Here is a 20,031-nt window from a genome sequence, read left to right as displayed (position 1 = left end):
GCCCACCCAGCCACATGACCACGCCCACCTAACCACGCCCACAGAACCAGTTCTTAAAGAATTTGAATCCCAACCCCCGACGTGATCGAAATACCGACGGGACTCCTAGTTATGACGATTGGCAGCATCCTGGGGTTCGCGAGATTCCATTTTTGTGACCTTCTGACAGGCAAAATCAAGTGTGTGTGTGTTTGTGTGTGAAAGAGAGGGAGAGATTCGCTTAACGACTGGGTTAGCAACTTCAGCTCTGCATGGAATCGCTTAACAACGGGCGCAAGACAGATCATAAAATGGGGCAAATGTCACTTAACAGACGTCTCCCTTTAGCAGCAGAAATGTTGGGCCTCCCTGGCGGTCGTAAGTCAAGGAGCGCCTGTACTTGCCGAGAATACTTTCAAGAGACAGGAAGGGGTGGGGGGGGGACCAGAGCAGCTTTTTTAAAATACTCACAGGTTGCGTTGTGTTGCTGTGCGTTTGTGAAGGACGACAAAGTAAAAAAAAAATAAAAATAAGAAAAGGTCAGCCCGCTGCAAAGAATTCCTCATTGTTGTTTTTTAAATGCAGCTTTTCGCTGCTGTGAATACAGCGAACAAGTTACCTCTATAGAAGAAGAAGAAAAAGAAGAAGAGGGTTAAAATTGGAAGAAGAACATAGGTTAAAATTGGAAATGGTTTAGACCTCCGTGGAATATTAAAATTGCATTAAGGGTAATTTTGGCTTCTTTACTATCGAGCAGAATGGCTCCGTGCTTTATGGAGCACTAAGGATATTTTGATTATGAATCTCGTTTTGTTTTGTTTTTTTTCCTCCCCCAACCTTTCTTTTCTTTTTCAGCTCCTTTTTGGGTAATTGAGCTATTTGGACTGGGGTTTTTTTTCTTGCTTTTTTTCCCCCTTTTCACGTTTTCTATCGCTCGTCTTCTGACGTCTGCTGCTTTCTAGCGTCGCCTGGTTCCCACTGACGCTTAATGAGGCAGTTGCAAATTCTACAGAAAAACGGAACCGTTTATATATATCAAATCTCTTTCTCTCCTCTTTCTCTTTCTCTCCTCTCCCTCTCTCCTTTCTCTCTCTCCTTCTCCTCTCTCTCTCTCTCTCTCATCTCTCCTTTCTCTCTCTTCTCTATTTCTCTTTTTTCTTTCTCTTCTCTCCTCTCTCCATCTCTCTCCCTCTCTCCTTTATTTTTATTTTTCTCTCCCCCCTCTTTCTTTCTCCTCTCTCCTTCTGTTTCTCTTTTCTCTCTCTCTCTCCTCTCTCCCTCTCTCTCCCCCTCCTCTTTCCCTCCCTCTCTCCTTTATTTTTCTTTCTCTCGCCCTCTTTTTCTTTCTCTCCTCTTTCTCCTCCTCCTCTTTCTCCTTCTCTCCTCTTTCTCTCTCCCTCTCTCTCTCCTCTTTCTCCTTTTCTCTCTCCTTCTCTTCTCTCTCTCTCTCGTCTCTCCTTTCTCTCTTCTCTGTCCTATTTCTCTTTTTTCTTTCTCCTTTCTCTTCTCTCCTCTCTCCCTCTCTCTCCCCCTCCTCTTTCCCTCCCTCTCTCCTTTATTTTTCCCTCTCTCTCGCCCTCTTTTTCTTTCTCTCCTCTTTCTCCTCTTCCTCTTTCTCCTTCTCTCCTCTTTCTCTCTCCTCTCTCCCTCTATCTCTCTCCTCTTTCTCTCTCTCTCTCTCCGGATTGGGTTTTAATAAAAGCAATATTACAAACCTGGACTCTGCTCTGCCCCCAGTGATATTTAGGACAGATAATCAGATGGCATTGGCACTGGTTTTAGGTTACTGATCAGCCCCCTTGTTTTATACCAATCTTGAAAGGGGTTGCAGAGGTTTTTTTTTTAAAAAAATGAAGTGGTGGACAGGGGAAACTACGACTGAAGCTTTTCCATTTTTCCTTTTTTTTCTTATTTAAAAGGTCACTGCAGGGAGAGAGAGAGAGAGAGAGAAAGAGAGAGAGGGGATAAAAACAGACAGGATGGTCGTATCTTTTCCAGTTCAGTTCTTTTTGCAAAAATTAAAAAATATCCCCTGAATTACTTGTAGTCTGGATGGAGACATCCCTAAAGCTGGAACTTGCCAGCCTTATTTTGGTAACCTTCAGGTGTTCTGTAGTCCTCAAATTACAACTGTATTAAGCCTGGCTGCTACGGTTGTAAATTGTTAACAGGTCACAACGCATGATCGACAATGGATTGAAGACCTTTTTTTGTTTGTGGTGGTCATTAAGTGAATGCAACGGTCATAAAGCAAATGTGCCTGTCAGTGTCACAGTGGTGGGATTCAAAAAATTTTACTACCGGTTCTGTGGACGTAGTTTGGTGGGAGTGGTTTGGCGGGCGTGGCAGGGGAAGGATACTGCAAAATCCCCATTCCCTCCCCATCCCACTAACCTGCTTTCCAGCTCCATTCTCCTGTGCAGGGCAACCAAAGAAGACCCAGGTGTTTAGCTGGGACTCAATGGGAGGCAGAGAACAGATGGGGTTGGCGGGGCCAGTCAGAGGTGCTATTGACCAGTTCTCTGAACTACTCCAAATTCCCACTACCGGTTCTCCAGAACTGGTCAGAATCAGCTGAATACCACCTCTGGTTTCCGTCCTTAAGCGAGCACAGTGGTTGAAAGTGCGAAGCCATTGATGAGTATGGGAGCAGTAAACTGGAAGTAATTGAAAAGTTTTAGCAAAACCTTTTGGCAAATTCACTCACGTGACCGTGGGAAATCTCCAGATCGACATAAGTGTGGTTGTATGGAGTACCATAAGTGCGGTCACATGACTGTGGGGAGGAGGGAAGGGAGGAGGGACTGCTGGAAGTTCAGATCTGGGTTTATAAACCCCCTTTTTCCAGGTGGGTCATAACTCCAAATGGTCGCTGAGTGAACCAGTTGTAAATCGAGGACTCCCTGTACAGCAGAAATTCTGGTGACAGGTTAGACTTTGAGGCAGGTTCAACTGGTTAATCTGAGCTGGTCCTTCTGCCCTCGCCGATGCCACCATTCTTCTGTAGGAAGGAGACTAAAAAAAAAAAATCCCATTCCTGCATTTAGCTGTTAAAACCCAACGTCAACTCATAAAATATTTCTCTGGTCTTTTTAGAGTTGGCAACAGAAAAGGGGAGAAGGGGGCAGCAGTGCAGCAGCTTGCAAAATCGAAACTGCATTCCACAAATGTTTTCAAAGATAGTAACTAGGTGGCCGAAGTTTCTGCCTGCAAAATTCTAACTGGAGAGTATGATTGATGACTCTGGGCTATGGATGTGTCCCGTTGGAGAATGTGAATTACGATACACCCAGAGGGGTGGAGAGAAAACCAGGGTCAAGGGTGACAATGAATGACGGGTCTCAGAGTCCTCAGCTACACCCAGGCAGCACCAGTATGTTTACTCCTAATAAATCATCTTTAAAATTTGAAAATCCGGGTAAGGACTCGTGATTGAAATGGGGGTCGCTGCCGGAATCCCAACACCCATTTCTGTTCTTCTCATTCCAATCTTGAGGAAGCATCAACCTCCTCCTAGCTTTTTAAAACACTTTTGCTTCCTCCGGAAAGGTGGCAAAATTTCTTGGCTTCTGTTGGGACTCTCCAAGCCTCGTTGAGTCTCTTTGAAAAAGCACTTTGGGGACAACCATGACCTGGATGACTGAGACCAAGTCATAGACTAAGAAAGCTATGGACTTTTTTGGGGTTTTTTTTTCCTTGAAAAAGTTCTGCTTCTCATCCAAAAAGCTCCCCCGCCCCACTTTTCCAAGGTGTGAAATGTTTTCAAGGAATAAAGCCAGAAAAACCAGTTGCCTCTTGAAAAAGCCCGTTTGAGACAACCATCACCTGGAGGTCCGTAGCCTTTTTTCCAAGATGGACCAGTTCTCCAGGATGTGAATGGTCTAAGGGCTCCTGCCCTGGGTTGGACTAGAAGACCTCCAATGTTGTCTTCTTCCAGCCCTCGGATTCTAGCCAAAGATGGTTTTGAAAAGCAATGGAAAGAGAGAGCAAACGTAAAAAAGCGAATTTCAGTTGATTAATAGCACTTAGCAATAGCACTTAGCCTTATATATATTGCTTCACGGTGCTTTTTACAGCCCTCTGTAAGTGGTTTACAGAGTCAGCCTCTTGCCCCCAACAATCTTAGTCCTCATTTTACCCAACTCGGAAGGATGGAAGGCTGAGTCAACCTGGAGCCGGTGAGAATTGAACTCTTGGCAGTGGATAGAATTAGCCTGCAATACTGCATTCTAATCACTGCACCAACATGGATGGATGAAAGGAAGGAAGGAAAGGAAAGGAAAGGAAAGGAAAGGAAAGGAAAGGAAGGAAGGAAGGAAGGAAGGAAGGAAGGAAGGAAGGGAAAGGAAAGGAAAGGAAAGGAAAGGAAAGGAAAGGAAAGGAAAGGAAAGGAAAGGAAAGGAAGAGCAATAGCACTTAGACATATATACTGCTTCACAGTACTTTGCAGCCCTCTCTAAGCAGTTTATAGAGTCAGTCTCTTTTCCTCAGTGCGGATCCTCATTTTACCGACTTCAGAAGGATGGAAGACTGGGTCAACCTTGAGCCTATTAAAATTGAACTGCTGGCAGCCGGCAGAATTAGCCTGCAATACTGCATTCTAACCATCGAGCCACCACGGCTCCTAATAAGAGGGAAGGGTGTCGGGTTGGAATCCACAACTTGCAAATTCTCAGGTGGTTGGAGTGTTGATTGGACGGGTTCTTGGCCTTCTTAATTTTCCAAGAGCTTCTAATCCTTTGAAATTTAAAAAAAGTTTTATTCATCCTTTCTCGACAGGGATTGCACAGGACGGCCAGTCTCTATACATCTTCCTGTTGATCTGTGGAGTAAGGAGAGTCAAAGATCCACTTTATCTACTGGATGTTTTTTCAGGTCAACATTTTCCCATCCAACTTCTTTTACATTTACATTTGGCATGGATGGATGACACCCCATCACCCCAAAATGCCCGTCTTTTTGGATGACTGGGAGGCATAATTTGAGGAGGCAGGGAGGCCTGGAACCTGATGGATACGGCTGTTGTGTCCATCTGACCAGAGTTTCAGTTTTCTAACTTCTAAATTTTTCTAATTTGTGTGTGTGTGTGTGTGTGTGTGTTTCATAAGAACGCTTGGGGAGGTGAATTTACCATTTTTACAACTCCACTTGGTGCTATGGAACTAAGAGCCTCTCAGAGTTGCTGTATCAGTGAACCGGGCAGCAAAATAAATTTAATCGATTGATTTTAAAAAAATTAATTGAGCCACTTTTCTTTGAGGACCGAGAATACACAGGATTCTTGGTTAATGAATGATTTTATATAAGACAGAGTGAACATTGTGTTGAAGGGACAGCTCAAGGAGATGACGGGGCACCAACCCTCATCATTGGCCTAACTCTTTAATGGATCACATTCAATTAAAATTAATATCATTGGTTGTATGGTCCATTTGCTCGCCAGACAAATCGGAATTCTCCAGATTCATTCTTTCGTTTATTCAGTTCCTGGAGTTGTCCATCTTAAGCAAGTGACTCTGGACCCCAAACACTTAAGACACCAAACAGGGCTCTTCGAGGCTCTTAGATTGATCTTATGTTGGTGTAGCAAATCAAAGTAGGTATAACTCTTAACTGGTTGGTCAGGGGAGATTTAGTTGAGGAATTGCTCGAATTTGGGGTGCTGGGGGAAGCTAAGAGATAACCGACGGCTGGTTGAAATGTTCAAAAAATGTTCCTTCTTGGGAACACAATCGTTCACCATTTGGGTCCAGTGTTTCTGTAGACATCTCCTGCTTCTCCTCATCTCGACTGGACTAAAATAACAACTTGCAACTGCTTCACCCGGCACCATCAAGCCCCCCCCGCCCCCCAGTTATTGTTTAGTCCACGTTATTCATGCTTTAATCTCACATTAATTTTAGTCTTAAGTGGTGGGATTCAAAAATTTTTTGCTAGTGGTTCTGTGGGCATGGCTTGGTGGGCGTGGCAGGGGAAGGATATACTGCCAAATCCCCCTTCCCTCCCCACCCCACTAACCTGCTTTCCAGTTCCATACTCCTGTGCAGGGCAACCAAAGGAGAGCCAGCCGATCAGCTGGGATTCAATGGGAGGCAGAGAAGAGATGGGGGAGGGGCCTGTCAGAGGGGAGATTAGCGAGTTCTCCAAACTACTCAAAATTTCTGCTACCGGTTCTCCAGAACCGGTCAGAACTGGCTCTGGTCTAACTTAGCGTTCTCTCCTGTTCATTTGACAGAGTGGCATCGGGAAGACTCCAGGGTACACCTGATCATTGTTGGACCTGCTGTAAGTTCTCTCCATGTCCCATCACTGCTATGATGAGCTCCATCCTCCACGCTGTCCATTCCTTCTCTTTCCTGCCGTCTTTCCCAGCATCCAGCTTTTTCCAGAGAGCCAATCCTTTGCATAACATTTATATTTATTTTTATTTAGTCGTATCCCACTTTTATCATTTTTACACATTTCTCAAGGCAGCAAACATATCCAGCACAAGTTCCTCCTCTTATTTTCCCAACAACAACCCTGTGATATGGGGTGGCTACGCTAAGAGAGACTGGCCCAAGGCCAGCCACTTGGCTTTCATGCCTAAGGCGGGACTAGGACTCACCATCCCCTGGTGATTGGTCCAAAGTCACTCAATCAGCTTTTGTGCCTAAGGCGGGACTAGAAATCACCATCTCCTGGTGATTGGCCTAAAGTCACTCAATCAGCTTTCGTGCCTAAGGCAGGACTAGAACTCACCATCTCCTGGTGATTGGCCCAAAGTCACTCAATCAGCTTTTGTGCCTAAGGCAGGACTAGAACTCACCATCTCCTGGTGATTGGCCCAAAGTCACTCAATCAGCTTTTGTGCCTAAGGCGGGACTAGAAATCACCATCTCCTGGTGATTGGCCCAAAGTCACTCAATCAGCTTTTGTGCTTAAGGCGGGACTAGGACTCTCCATCTCCTGGTGATTGGCCCAAAGTCACTCAATCAGCTTTTGTGCCTAAGGCGGGATTAGAACTCACCATCTCCTGGTGATTGGCCCAGAGTCACCCAACTGACTTTCATGCCTAAGACGTTTGAGTTAAGAGTTTTGCAGCGATAATTCAGCGCCAGAAAATAACCACAGATGGCTGATGCTTCGTTTAACATCTTTATAAACCTAAGTAGATCTTACAAACCAGTTGTAGATTTCTCCAACATGGAGCAAACTCAGACAGAAACATGTTGCAAGTTCAGAGCAGAGCTCCAGTCTTCAGCAAGCAAGCAAGTTAAGTTTCATCCTCAATAGATCAGCAAGCAAGCAAGACGAGAGAAGCCGTTTCATCTCAATAGACAAACTCAGAGCTCAACATAGCCGCAGAGTTGCAGAGCTTAATATGGAACCACGCCTGGGCTACTTTTAGTTTCAGTTTCTAGCCTAGGCTAATTCTAGTTTCAGTTTCCAAACAGTCCTCATTGGCTGACTTAGTTGGTATGCCTATTCATTGGCTGAACTTGTTACCATGCTGTGTTCCAGTTCACGAATACACTGACAAGACGGGACTAGAACTCCCAGTCTCTTGGTTTCTAAGCCAGCACCTTAACAGCTAGACCAGACTGGTTCTCTAAGATGCCCCAAGTAGGGCATATCATTCCTCTTTTATTACGTTGTTTTGATAAAACTCCTTTCATGTCAACGTCGAACCCCTTTTCTTACCTCTTTCCGTTTGGCTACAGCGGGTATTTTCCACCTATTAATTTCTTCCTTTCCACTCCGGTTCACTGCAAGATTTGAAAGCGAACTGGTGTGGAAGAGGAGATGGTGGAAAGATACATAATCAAAACATGTATTTTATTTTTATTTTATTTTTTTCTCCCCCCTTTTTTTTTCCTGGCTTCCGATGCCTCCCTGCTTAGTTGAGACTTCAGGCAGTCCGCTTGTCAAATTTTATTTGCGTCAAGATTCCTCCCAAATGAGTTGTTGAAAGTGCCAGAGGGAGCTGCCGGGATGTTACACATCCGAAAAAAACCCCTCAAATTCTCTCTCTTTCGGAGCAGAGCTCTGCTTGTCAGGGGCAGGTGGGAAGGAGGAGGAAGTTTTTATCGGGGGAGTTTTTATCAGGAGAAACGAATAAAAGAGCAAAGTTTTAGTCCTCAAATTAGAGCATTGGACTAATTCCTCTGATGTGAATGTTGGCACGGTAGATATTTGCTTTCTTTCTTTTTTAATGCTTCGTTTTGGCATCCTACCCTGAGCAAACGACTTCTTCCAACTCCAGTTATTTTATTTTCACAATCTGGAGCTTGTTTTCCTGGTGTGCAATCAATTTGTGCGTTCCCGTCTTTTCTCTCTCTCTCTGTTTCTGCTGTAGGCTGATCCAACCTTTGCAAAAGAAGTCGAGGAGAAGGTGAACAAGTAGGTTGCTCTAATATGATAAGGAGATTATTTAATTTTTTCCCTCTCCCGAAGGAAACCTCTGTTTATTTTCCTGAATTTCCTACACCCACCTACTCTAATCTACTCTCCTCCAGAGGTTTGGAAGCACAACCTTGAGGGCCTCAGGAATCTTCATGCTATGAGCCTTCCTTCCTTCCTTCCTTCCTTCCTTCCTTCCTTCCTTCCTTCCTTCCTTCCTTCCTCCCTCCCTACCTCCCTACCTCCCTTCCTTCCTTCCTTCCTTCCTTCCTTCCTTCCTTCCTTCCTTCCTCCCCTACCCTTCCTTCCTTCCTTTTCCTCCCTTCTTCCCTCTCCCTCTCTCCCTCCCTCTCCTCTCCTTCATTTCCGTCTCCCTTTCTTTCCCCTTCCTCTCTTCTCCTCTCCCCTTCCTTCCATCCCACCCTCCTTCCCTTCCTTCCATCCCACCCTCCTCCCTCCTCCCTCCCATCTTCCCATTTTCCTTCCTTTTTCCAACCCATCTCCTTTCTTCCTCCCTCCCTCTCTTCCCTCTTCCTTTCTTTCTCCCTCTCCTCTCTTCCCTCCCTCCCTCTCTCCCTCCCATTTTCCTTCCTTCCTTTTTTCCAACCCATCTCTCCTCCCTCCCCCCATCTCCTTCCTTTCCCTCCCCTTCTTTTTCCCTCCTCTCCTCTCCCCTTCCTTCCCTCCCACCCACCCTCCTCCCTGCCTCTCTCCCTCCCACATTCCCATTTTCCTTCCTTTTTTCCAACCCATCTCTCCTTCCTCTCCCTCTCCCTTTCTTTCTGCCTCTCCTCTCTTCCCTTCCTCTCATCTCCTTCCTTCTCTTCCTCCCTCCCATCTTTCTCCTTCCTTCCTTCCTTCCTTCCTTCCTTCCTTCCTTCCTTCCTTCCTTCCTTCCTTCCTTCCTTCCTTCCTTCCTTCCTTCCTTCCTTCCTTCCCTCCTTCACCACCCATCTCCCTATCCAAAACAATTCTGGGTGGCTTACTATGGTTTCAGCTGCCACTGAAATTTTGAGCAACCCAAAAACACTTTGGCTGCCCAGGTTCTTGGAGTTTGAGAGAGTGGCTGTCAGGTTTCCAAGTGAGGAAATCCATTTAAAAAGAAAAAGAACAAAGTCCATCTTCCAAAACAATTCCTTTCATTTAGGAAAGCATCAAAGTGGCAAAGTACGTGGCGTAATTTTGGGTTGTGTCAGAGAGAAAGAAAAAAAAAGGAATATATAATAAGGCTAAATAAAATGTCTATGTATATGTCAATTTTGGGCTTGATAGTGGCCTTGTGGCGTCCTGTGCATCAGGTAGGATCAACCTTTCTGGCTCTGAAGCAACGGAAAACTTACCAGCCCTGAAGAAATCACACCTGAAGGGGAAACACGCCTTCTGCCCAAGAAGTCCCATCGTGGGGATGCCATGGTTGCTAGCCTGCTCATTGGGGTTATGAAGAAGACAGAGTCGGAAAGAACAGCCTTTTAACCTCTTGCAGAGTTGGGCAGAGAAAGGAAGCCTGATTAAAATGTAATATTCCTCCTGTCTCCAGGAATTGGGAATTGCAACATACCTTCTAGACCAGTGGTTGCCAACCAGTGGGCTGGGGACCACTGGTGGTCTGTGAGAAAATTTTGGTGCTCCACAGAGAAATGTCACCCCCAAAGCAATTCATCCAGGTGGTGCTTGCATCGCTTGCATTGCAAACAACACGAGGTAGTGAGGGGAGGGAGGAAGGGGGCGGAGGGGGGGAAACTTGCCTCACGTGCCTCACACGCCTGGCGTGGCCAGCGGGCTGCTTCTTTCCACTTCTTTCTTCTTCTGCTTTTGGCTGCATGCAAGGAAAGCAGCAAAAGTCTTTCTTTCTCTCACCCAATTCTGCCAGAAAGGAGTCTTGGGACTCCTGCAAGGCCTCCTGCTCCAAGAGGCTGGCAAAGACTCCTTTCTGGCAGAGTTTGGAGGCGAGAAAGAAAGACTTCTGCTGCTTCTGCTGTTTCCCTTGCATGAAGCCAAAAGTCTCTCTCTCTCTCTCTCTCTCTCCCTCTGAGAACGGAGCTAAAAAGCAGGTTAGGTATGTGGCTGCCTTGGAGGGTGTGTGTGTGTGTGTGTGTGTGTGTGTGTGAGAGAGAGAGAGAGAGAGAGAGAGAGAGAGAGAGAGAACATCACCGCTAGCCCTCTGAGGTTAGATCCGATTTCTCTCTCTCCCACCCTCAGCAAGCCACGGTCAGTCAAAATTCATATTAGTTGTCCACTGGATTTAAAATGATGAGGTTGGTGGTCCCTGAGGTCCAAACGGTTGGCAAGCCCTGTTCTGGAAGATGGCAGGCTAGGTGAGACTGCCTTGGCACGAGACCAGTTGCTCTTTACATCTCCTGTTCTTAGTTTCCCCCGAGAAATCAATAACACCCTGGCTTAGCTTTCTCTGGTTGAAATAGGTTGACTCTGCGCTTTCAGCGCTTGACATTTGGTGAGGGTCCTGGTGGCCCAGCCTCAGGGGGAACGGTCTAAATTCCATGTCATGCTTCGGAACATGCCTGCTAGAATCTCTCCAGGAGACAGCTTACCAAAAGGACAATATATATATATATATATATATATATATATATATATATATATATATATATATATAGGGTGGATAAATAATTAAAATAAATGCAATCACAGTTGACCTGTTCTAAGGACAAACATCTAAGAAATGGAGAACTGCAGGACTCGGTTAAAAGAAAGAAAGAAAGTTAGCAGCTTAGGGAAAATTTATGGTGGACGTTCCATAAATCACAGATTTAAAAAACAACAACAATGGACACAAAAAATCATGGGAGAATTGGCAAATTCCCCCGCCCCCCAAAAATCCCCCAAGATGCTGATCTTCTATGGAGATTCTCAGCCACCCAGGTCATGGTTGTCCGAAAGGTGCCTTTTCTTCAAGAGACAACTAGACTTCCTTGGTTTTTTCTTTTTCTTTTGAGGACATTTCACTTCTCATCCAAGGAGCTTCTTCAGCTCTGACTGGATGGTGGGGAATGGAAGGATTTATACTCCTTGCAGACAGCTGGTCATTTGCATCCCTTTTAGAGGGTCGCTGAGGCCACTTGGAGGTTTATCTCTGTCGGAGGGATCTGACATCATCTACCACCTGTCTACAACACAGTCTTTTCAGCCATTCCAAGAAGGCTCCACACCCATTTGCACTACTCGGGTGACCCTGAGGACACAGACAAACCTCCAAGTGGCCTCAGTGACCCTCTAAAAGGATGCAAATGACCAGCTTTTCTGCAAGGAGTGTAAATCCTTCCATGTCATCCCTTGGCTCTGGGACTTGCCAGAAACGTGGGAGAATTTGGGGGGGACGGGACTTTGGAGCAATAAAGGGGCGGTTGGAACTGCTAGCTACCTGTGCTGCCTCTGTGCCCTGCCCAGGATCATCACACTGCTAGTTAGAGGAAGACTGCCTCTACTGGCCATCCATTGGAAGATGATTAACACGCTGAATTTACTCCATAGGGCAGATGGGGTCCACTTATTGTCAGAAGTTCCCCAGGAAGATCTTCACGCCATTATGAAAAACTCTTTTGCCGTCGTTAACAGTTCCATATCCGAAGGGATGTCAGCTGCAATTTTAGAGGTAATTTTTCCTTACTTCCAGGTGGGGAGAACTGTGTTGGGCTTGGAAACCTTGGAAATCCGTGTCGTCCTTCTGTTGATGTTCCTTAACTCTTAAAAGATGTAGAACGTAGACCAAGGGTCTTCAAACTTGGCAAGTTTAAGACTTGTGGATTCCAACTCCCAGAATTCCTGAGCTAACATGACTTGGAGGAGGAATTCTGGGACTTGAAGTCCACAAGTCTTAAAGCTGTCAAGAGATAGACTACTATGAGTTGGAAGGGACCTTGGAGGTCTTCTAATCCCACCTCCAACCTTATACCTACTTCTGGAGGCAAAGTCGTTCCACTGATGAATTATTCTCGCCGTCGGGAAGTATCTCCTTCATTCCAGGTTGCTTCTTTCCTTGAGTGGTTTCCCTCTATTGCTCCTTGTCTTGCCTTCGGGTGCTTTGGAGAATAAGTTGACCCGCACTCTTCTTTGTGGCAGGTTGATCCCCTTTCTTTTATTGGTCTCCTCTTCCTTTGAACTGTGAAACAGCTAAATAGCTGACTGAAGTGGCAGCCCTTCAAATATTGGAAGACTGCTATTAAGTCACCTCCTAAACTTTCTCTCCGTTAGGCTAGATATACCCTGCTCCTTCAAACATTCATTGCACGGTTTAGCCTCCAAATCTTTTGTCATCTTTGTTGCTCTTCAAACAGACAAAGCTCTCGTTCTCTCTCTCTCTCTCTCTCTCTCTCTCTCTCTCTTTTTGGTCAAACAGACAAAGCTGTTTGAACTGTTTTGTGAAATTGACCAGCGATGTTGAGTTTGCATTCCCCTGTTTGGCCCATTGACTTGGATCTTCATGGAGATCCAGAATACAAACAGACAGACACACACACACACACACAGGGAGAGGGGAAGAGGGAGCAAGAGAGAGAAAGAGAGAGAGAAGGAAAAAAAGGAGTGAGAAAGAGAAGGAGAGAGAGAAAGAAAGAGAGGGCAAAAAAGGAGAGAGAGAGAAGGAGAGGGAGAGAAGAGAGAGAAAGAGGGAGAGAACGAAGGGGAGAGAGAAAGAGGGAATGAGAGAAAAAGAGAGAGAAAGTAAGAGAGAGGGAGAGAAGAGATAAAGGAGAGAGAAAAGGAGTGAGAGAAAGAGAAAGAGGAGGGAGAGAAGAGAGAGAAAGAGAAGGAGAGAGAAAGAAAGGGAGAGAGAAAGAGGAGAGAAGAGAGAGAAAGAGGGAGAGAAAGGAGAGAGAGAGAAAGTAGGAGAGAGAGAAAGAGGGAGAGGGAGAGAGAGAGAGACTGCAGAGGGGAAAACACAACTGAAACTTTTGCTGTCTAATAAAACCCCCCGAATGAAGCCCATTGTGTACTGTTTAAATCAACCCTATTATTAAAAGTCAGTTCTGATTTAGTCTGGCAATTACAAGCAAGAGAGGCCAATTTTCCTTTGCCGATTTATTGGTCTCTTCTTCCTCTGAATTGTGGAACAGCTAAATAGCTCACTGAACTGTGAACACCTCAGAGTTGGGATGCCAAGAGAAAAGTTTTAAAAATCAAGAAGAAAAAAGCAAGTCACAAAGAACATAAGTTTCCACTTCCTTTTCACTATCTTCAAAAGGTCAGATAATCTCTCTGGATTTCCTACCCGAAGAAGCTGGAAATCAAATCCGAGGAAGGTTTCGACAAGGTTAAAACCCCTTTGGGCTCAACTCCCCTCTTTAAACAAAACCCTGAGGATTTGCAGTTTGGAAAGAAAAATAATCGCCACCCACTCCGAGATCCTTCCACGTAGATTACAGGTGAAAAAAAAATAAAAATCAATGGGAACCAGCTTTGAAATGCAATTCCTTCCCTCTTCTGTTGGTGCTCCAAAGCCTTTTTTTTTTCTTTTTCCAAATTCTTCTTTTGTTTAGAATTTATCTGTTTGATTTAGCCGGTTTCTTTAAAGGTCTGCCTTCTTCTTCTTTTTTTTTTTTTTGCATTTAATTCTGCCCAGTTTCTCTTAGACAATCTGGCCGACTGCGACAATAAAGAAAGACCAAAGAAAGGCAACTTGTGAAGGCAGGGGCTGTTTTAGTTAGTCCAGCTTCTCCTCCCTGAGATGGCCAACAGGCAGAAACGCCATCTGTCAAATGCCTGTTTCATTAAGCAAGACTGCAGTTTGGCCTGCGAGGATATTAAATGGAACTGCAGCCCAGGGAAGCGGGTTGGATGAGGAAGAAAAATAAATAAGTGCTGTTTTGAGCCCTTTTGATCAAAAAGAAGAAGAGGGAAGAGAGAACACAGGATTATCTCAGGCCACATTTATGCAGCTTCTAGAGAATGGAAATCTCTAAAGCCCGTTGGAAAGGAAGTTTGAACATGAGCCGAGAAGAAAGTTATTCCGATAAAAATAACCATGGCACCCTAGGTTCTTGGGAAGAACTTGATGAGTATGAAAGGCCAACATCAGCTAAAGAGCTGGCAGTTTAGGACTTCATGTTGGGAACAAATGTCAGGTGTCGAGAACCAAGAAACGCGCAGAGTTTCTTCCGAGCAGTTCCTTACCTTCAGACAGAATCTTGCCAGACTAAAGCAATTCTTCCCACCATTAAAGGTATGACCAATAGATTAACATAGTTGGTAGGGACCTTGTAGGTCATCTTGTCTGACCCCACCCACCCCTCCCAAGCAGGAGACCCTACACCATTTCTGACAGATGGCAGTCCAGTTGGTTCTTGAAAGCCTCCAGGGATGAAGCTCCCACAACTTCTGAAGGCAACTTCAGTTCCATCGGTTGATTGTTCTCACTGTCAGGAAATTCCTCCTGATTTCCAGGTTGAATCTCTCCTTGTCTGGTTTTCATCGTCATTCCTTGTCTGGCCTTGCTTTGGAAAAGAGCTTGACCCCCTCCTCACTGTGGCAACCCCTCCAATATTGGAACATATGCGCTGAGAACTTCTACGAAGGAGCCCTCTTAAACCTCTTCCTCCCAACCAAACTCTCTAAGCTCTTGTTCCTCCACAAGGCAGCCCCTCCCTCCTGGGAATCCAGACTACATTCCACACCACATCTGATACATTTTGCAGAATTAGAGAGTTCCATCCTTATAATTAGGCTCTGGGGTTTCATATTTGCTCAAGAAGTGAAGGTACAAGGGGAAGAAAAATGACAATACATGATCAACTGAATGTAGTTTGCTTCTGAAAAGGGTGAACACAATGGAAGGGAAGGGAATAGAAATGGAGTTGGAAGGGACCTTGGAGGTCTTCTAGTCCAACCCCTGCATAGATAGGAAACACTACACCATTTCAGACAAATGGTTGTCCAAACTCTTCTTAAAATCTTCCAGTGTTGGAGCAGTCACAACCTCTGGAGGCAAATTGTTCCACTGGTTAATTGTTCACAGTGTCCAAAATTTTTTCCTTAGTTCTAAGTTGCTTCTCTCCTTCATTAGTTTCCATCCGTTGCTTCTTGTCCTGCCTTCAGGTGCTTTGGAGAATAGCTTGACTCCCTCTTCTTTGGGGTAGCCCCTGAGATATTGGGAGATTGCTATCCTGTCTCCCCTGGTCCTTCTCTTCCCTAGACTAGCCATGCCCGGTTCCTGCAACCATTGTTCATATGTTTTAGTCTCCAGTCCTCTAATCATCCTGGTTGCTCTTCTCTGCACTCTTTCTAAAGTCTCAACATCTTTTCTTTTTTAATTGTGGCAACCAATAATGGATACAGTATTCCACCTTGTGAAGTGTCACATTCTAGTGCATCCAAATTACAGGTATTTTTAATCACACAGTCACCTTGCTCAAGGAAAGGACAACTGCCTTAAAATTGCCAGTCATTTAGGGCAGTAACTGTGTACTGCATAAACCACTCAGGTAAGTTTGGTTGGTACAAAGCCAAGCCTTCCCCTCCTGCCTTTGCCATCTGCCACCGTATTACATCCTGCTGATGTAATAGAAGTTTATGGGCGTGGATGTATGAAACAGGTCCAACAGATAAGTTTGATGCAGATACAGATTAACAGAGTTGGAAGGGACCTTGTAGGTCATCTAGTCCAACCCCCCACCCAAGCAGGTGAGAGGTCTTCTAGTCCAACCTCCAAAAAACCCTCTTCCATTCCAGTCCAATGGTTGTGCAGTCTCTCCTTAAAAAAACTTTAAAAGTCTCCAGTGTTGGAGCACCCATAACTTTTTGCAGGCAAGCCGTTCCATTGAATAACAGAATAATGGAGTTGGGACAGACCTTGGATGTAGATAGATACAAATTAACAGAGTTGGAAGGGACCTTGTAGGTCATCAAGTCCAACCCCACCTAAGTAGGAAACACTACACCATTTCTGACAGATGGCAGTTCAGACTCTTCTTGAAAGCCCCCAGGGATGAAGCGCCCACAACTTCCAAAGGCAACTTCTGTTCCATGGGTTGATTGTTCTCCCTGTCAGAAAATTTCTCCTTATTTCCAGGTTGAATCTCTCCTTGTTCGGTTTCCATCCATTATTCCTTGTCTGGCCTTCGGGTGCTTTGGAAAATAGCTTGACCCCCTCCCTCCTCTCCAGGGCAGCCCCTCCAATATTGGAACATAAGCTCTGAGAACTACAAAGGAGCCCTCTTAACTCTCTTCCTCCCAATCAAACTGTCTAAACTCTTGGTTCCTCCACAAGGCAGCCCCTCCCTCCTGGGAATCCAGACTACATTCCACACCATATTTGATACATTTTGCAGAATTAGAGAGTTCTGGCCTTACAATTTGGCTTCCAGTGATGAAGCCCCCCCCCCCCGCCCCAGGTTCTGAACAACAGAATAATAACCCAGTTGGAAGGGACCTTGTAGGTCATCTAGCCCAACCCCCCACCCAAGCAGGAGACCCTACACCATTTCTGACAGATGGCAGTCCAGTCTCTTCTTGAAAGCTTCCAGAGATGAAGCTCCCACAACTTCCGAAGGCCGATTAATGAGTTCATCTTAATCTTTTTGGATTAAGGTACCTCTTTTCTCTCCCCAAAAGAGCGGATAATTTCAGCTCCCCACTCTCGGAGATCTTGTGACAGGTAATCCTCGACTTACAACAGTTCATTTAGTGACCAAAGTTACAACAGTGTGAATTATGACCAGGGTTGTTTTTTGTTCACACTTAACGACTTGCAGCATCCCCATGGTCAAGTAATCAAAATTTGAATGCTTGGCAACTGGCTCCTTATTGATGATGGTCGTTGCCATGTCCCAGGGTGATGTGATCCCATTTAGGTGATTTCCTGACAAACAAATCAGTGGGGAAACCAGGTTCCCTTAAACAAACTTAACCCACATCAGAGTTATCTACAAGCTCTCCGTTCTCCCAAATGTGAGCCCGGTCTTTTCTGTGTTACAGGCAATGGATTTAAATGTTCCTGTGCTGGCAAGGGACATTCCAGGAAATGCTGCTGTGATTGTACACCAAACAACCGGATTATTATATTCGACTCCACAGGTAATAATTAAGTTAAAATATGCTGGGTCCTATGTAGATCTGTCTGTCTCTCTGTCTGCCCCTATTTCCATGCATCCATCTATCTATCTTATCTATCATCTCTTCTGCTTGGGTGGGGGTGGGAGGTGGACAAGATGACTTACAAGATCCCTTCCAACTCTATTAATCTATCTTTCTATCATGTATCTGTATATCTCTATCATCTATCTATCTGCATGGAGATCATCTGTCTGACTATAGTATCTATCGATTACCTATATCTATCATCTATCTATCTGCCTGTCCATCCATCCGTCCATCGATCATCTATCTCTATCATCTACCTACCTACCTATCTCTCTCTATCTCTATCTATCTATCTATCTATCTTTATCTCTATCTATCTATCTATCTCTATCTCTCTATCTATCTATCTTTATCTATCTCTATTTATCTACCTATCTCTATATATATATCTAGCTACCTCTCTACCTCTCTATCTACCTCTCTATCTATCTATCTATATCTCTCTCTATCTATCTCTATCTCTCTATCTCTCTATCTTTATCTATATCTATCTACCTATCTCTCTATATATATCTATCTAGCTACCCATCTACCTCTCTATCTACCTCTCTCTCTCTCTCTATCTTTATCTATCTCTATCTATCTATCTATCTATCTACCTATCTCTCTCTCTCTCTACCTACCTCTCTGTCTCTCTCTCTCTGTCTCTCTCTCTCTTTCTTTCTTTATCTCTACCTATCTATTTACATCTATCTATCTATCTATCTATCTATCTATCTATCTATCTATCTATCTATCTATCTATCTATTTACATCTATCTATCTATCTATCTTTATCTATATCTATCTACCTATCTCTATCTATCTATCTATCTATCTATCTATCTATCTATCTATCTATCTATCTATCTATCTATCTATCTTTATCTATAGCTATCTACCTATCTCTCTATCTCTCTATCTATCTATCTGTCTGTCTGTCTGTCTGTCTGTCTGTCTGTCTATCTATCTATCTATCTATCTTTATCTATATCTATCTACCTATCTATCTACCTCTCTCTCTCTCAGTTGTCTCCTGAATGATGCTGGATAGGAGAATGAAATAATTTCATATTGGGAGCTGTCCATGACTCGCGGTGCTGAAGCCGACTTGGGGGTTAAGCTTTCAATCGAGACCTAATTCTCCCTGTCCTCCCCCCCGCCCCCAGGTAGCCCCCAGGATGTGTCACCTCCCAGATAATTTATAGCTCCACTACCATAATGAAAACCTTGATCTTATTTGTGTTAAGCTTTCAAACCGTTCGTGGCACCCAGGTCACAGCTGTGGAAGTGTCTAACCACTGAGATGTTAAGTCCTCCGTACATACGCTGCCATGGAGGTTCACCCCCATTTCCTAATTAACCAGAGTGTGTTATTAAAACTCAGAAAGGTCCGGGAGAAAAGGAGGAGGAATTATGGGGGAATTAATCCTGTTGATCCCATAAATTAGATTTCAGTTCTCCATCAATAATCGGCTACGTGCAATAACGCTACGCTTTTAAAGAATAAAAATGCGGACCCAGATTAAATAAAACCACCAAGTGAAAAATACATTTTCTCTTAAGCCTTTTTTTTTTTTTTTTTTGTGAAAGCGTGATGAATGCTGTTAAGTATAGTCAGAAAGTTAAATCTTCCGTTTTCATTAGTCCTTCATGTAACTATCCCCTTCTGAAAAAAAAAAATCAAGAAAAATGTTGCGCTTAACATGTTCCTCCGCCCCACCCCAAAGTCAGTTGTTTCCTGCAGGGTTCAGGAATGAATCTTTTTTGTGATATAAGCTACAGCAGTTTTTTTTCCCCCTTGAATCTGAACATTATGATGATGTTTTTAATGTGTCCATGAGGTCCCAGGGGCCAAGACCAGAGAGAAAACAATATCTTACTTCAGACTTTAAATTGGGTTTTTTGTGGTGGTTGGGTTTGGGTTTTTTCTGGCAAATTGTCTTGTGATTAAAGTTGGTGTTGGGCAAGATGGGGATGTTCAAGGACCCTTTTGAGAATTTTAGGCAGGGTGAACGTCTGTGTTCCCCTCCTGCCAAGATCTACTAATAACAGCTAAGAATTCTCTTTTAAGACACACACACAGAGAGAGAGACACAGACAGACAGACAGACAGACAGATAGACAGACACACACACACACTTTGGTCTCTTTGCTTCTTTTCCTCCATTCTTTCATCGGTCGGAAGAAATGGAAGAAATAAACAATACCAAAAGAGGAGATTATTTGTATGTCGGAGTTGAACTATGAGGGGTCCTTGGTGCTCTCTGAGCTTGGTTATTTTCTTGCAGACATTTTATGACCCAAACTGGGGAACATCATCAGAACTAGAAGGGAGTGAGGTTTGTGAAAAAGGAGGAGGAGGAGGAGGAGGAGGAGGAGGAGGAGGAGGAGGAGGAGGAGGAGGAGGAGGAGGAGGAGGAGGAGGAAAAAAAACTGTGGGTTCCTTGATGCTCTCTGAGCTTGGTTGTTTGCCTGCAGACGTTCGTGACGCAACTTGGTTACATCATGAGCGCTGGAAGGGAGTGGTGTTTAGGGATTAGAAGAGGAGGAGGACTGTGAGGTCCTCAGTGCTCTCTGAGTTGGTTGTTTTCTTGACAA

The 20,031-nt window shown here is 44.5% G+C and overlaps 1 protein-coding gene across 4 annotated transcripts in view; it reads left to right on the top strand.

The window, feature by feature from the left end:
- Window positions 1-20,031, top strand: part of GLT1D1 (glycosyltransferase 1 domain containing 1) — a 37,477-nt gene that overhangs the window by 14,925 nt on the left and 2,521 nt on the right. For all 4 annotated transcript variants that reach the window (XM_087913466.1, XM_026716226.2, XM_087913468.1 and 1 more), the window contains 5 exons: window positions 4,759-4,854; window positions 6,215-6,264; window positions 8,318-8,361; window positions 11,851-11,971; window positions 17,287-17,385. In XM_087913466.1, the coding sequence (XP_087769592.1) occupies window positions 4,759-4,854; window positions 6,215-6,264; window positions 8,318-8,361; window positions 11,851-11,971; window positions 17,287-17,385 (410 nt within the window). The remainder of the gene's footprint in view (window positions 1-4,758; window positions 4,855-6,214; window positions 6,265-8,317; window positions 8,362-11,850; window positions 11,972-17,286; window positions 17,386-20,031) is intronic.

Source organism: Pseudonaja textilis, chromosome 15 (assembly GCF_049901715.1).
Source record: "Pseudonaja textilis isolate UNSWEBS1 chromosome 15, rPseTex1.2, whole genome shotgun sequence".
Classification (NCBI taxonomy): domain Eukaryota; kingdom Metazoa; phylum Chordata; class Lepidosauria; order Squamata; family Elapidae; genus Pseudonaja; species Pseudonaja textilis.
The sequence above is the reverse complement of the archived record's forward strand: the minus strand, read 5'-3'. Positions and strand labels throughout refer to the sequence as shown.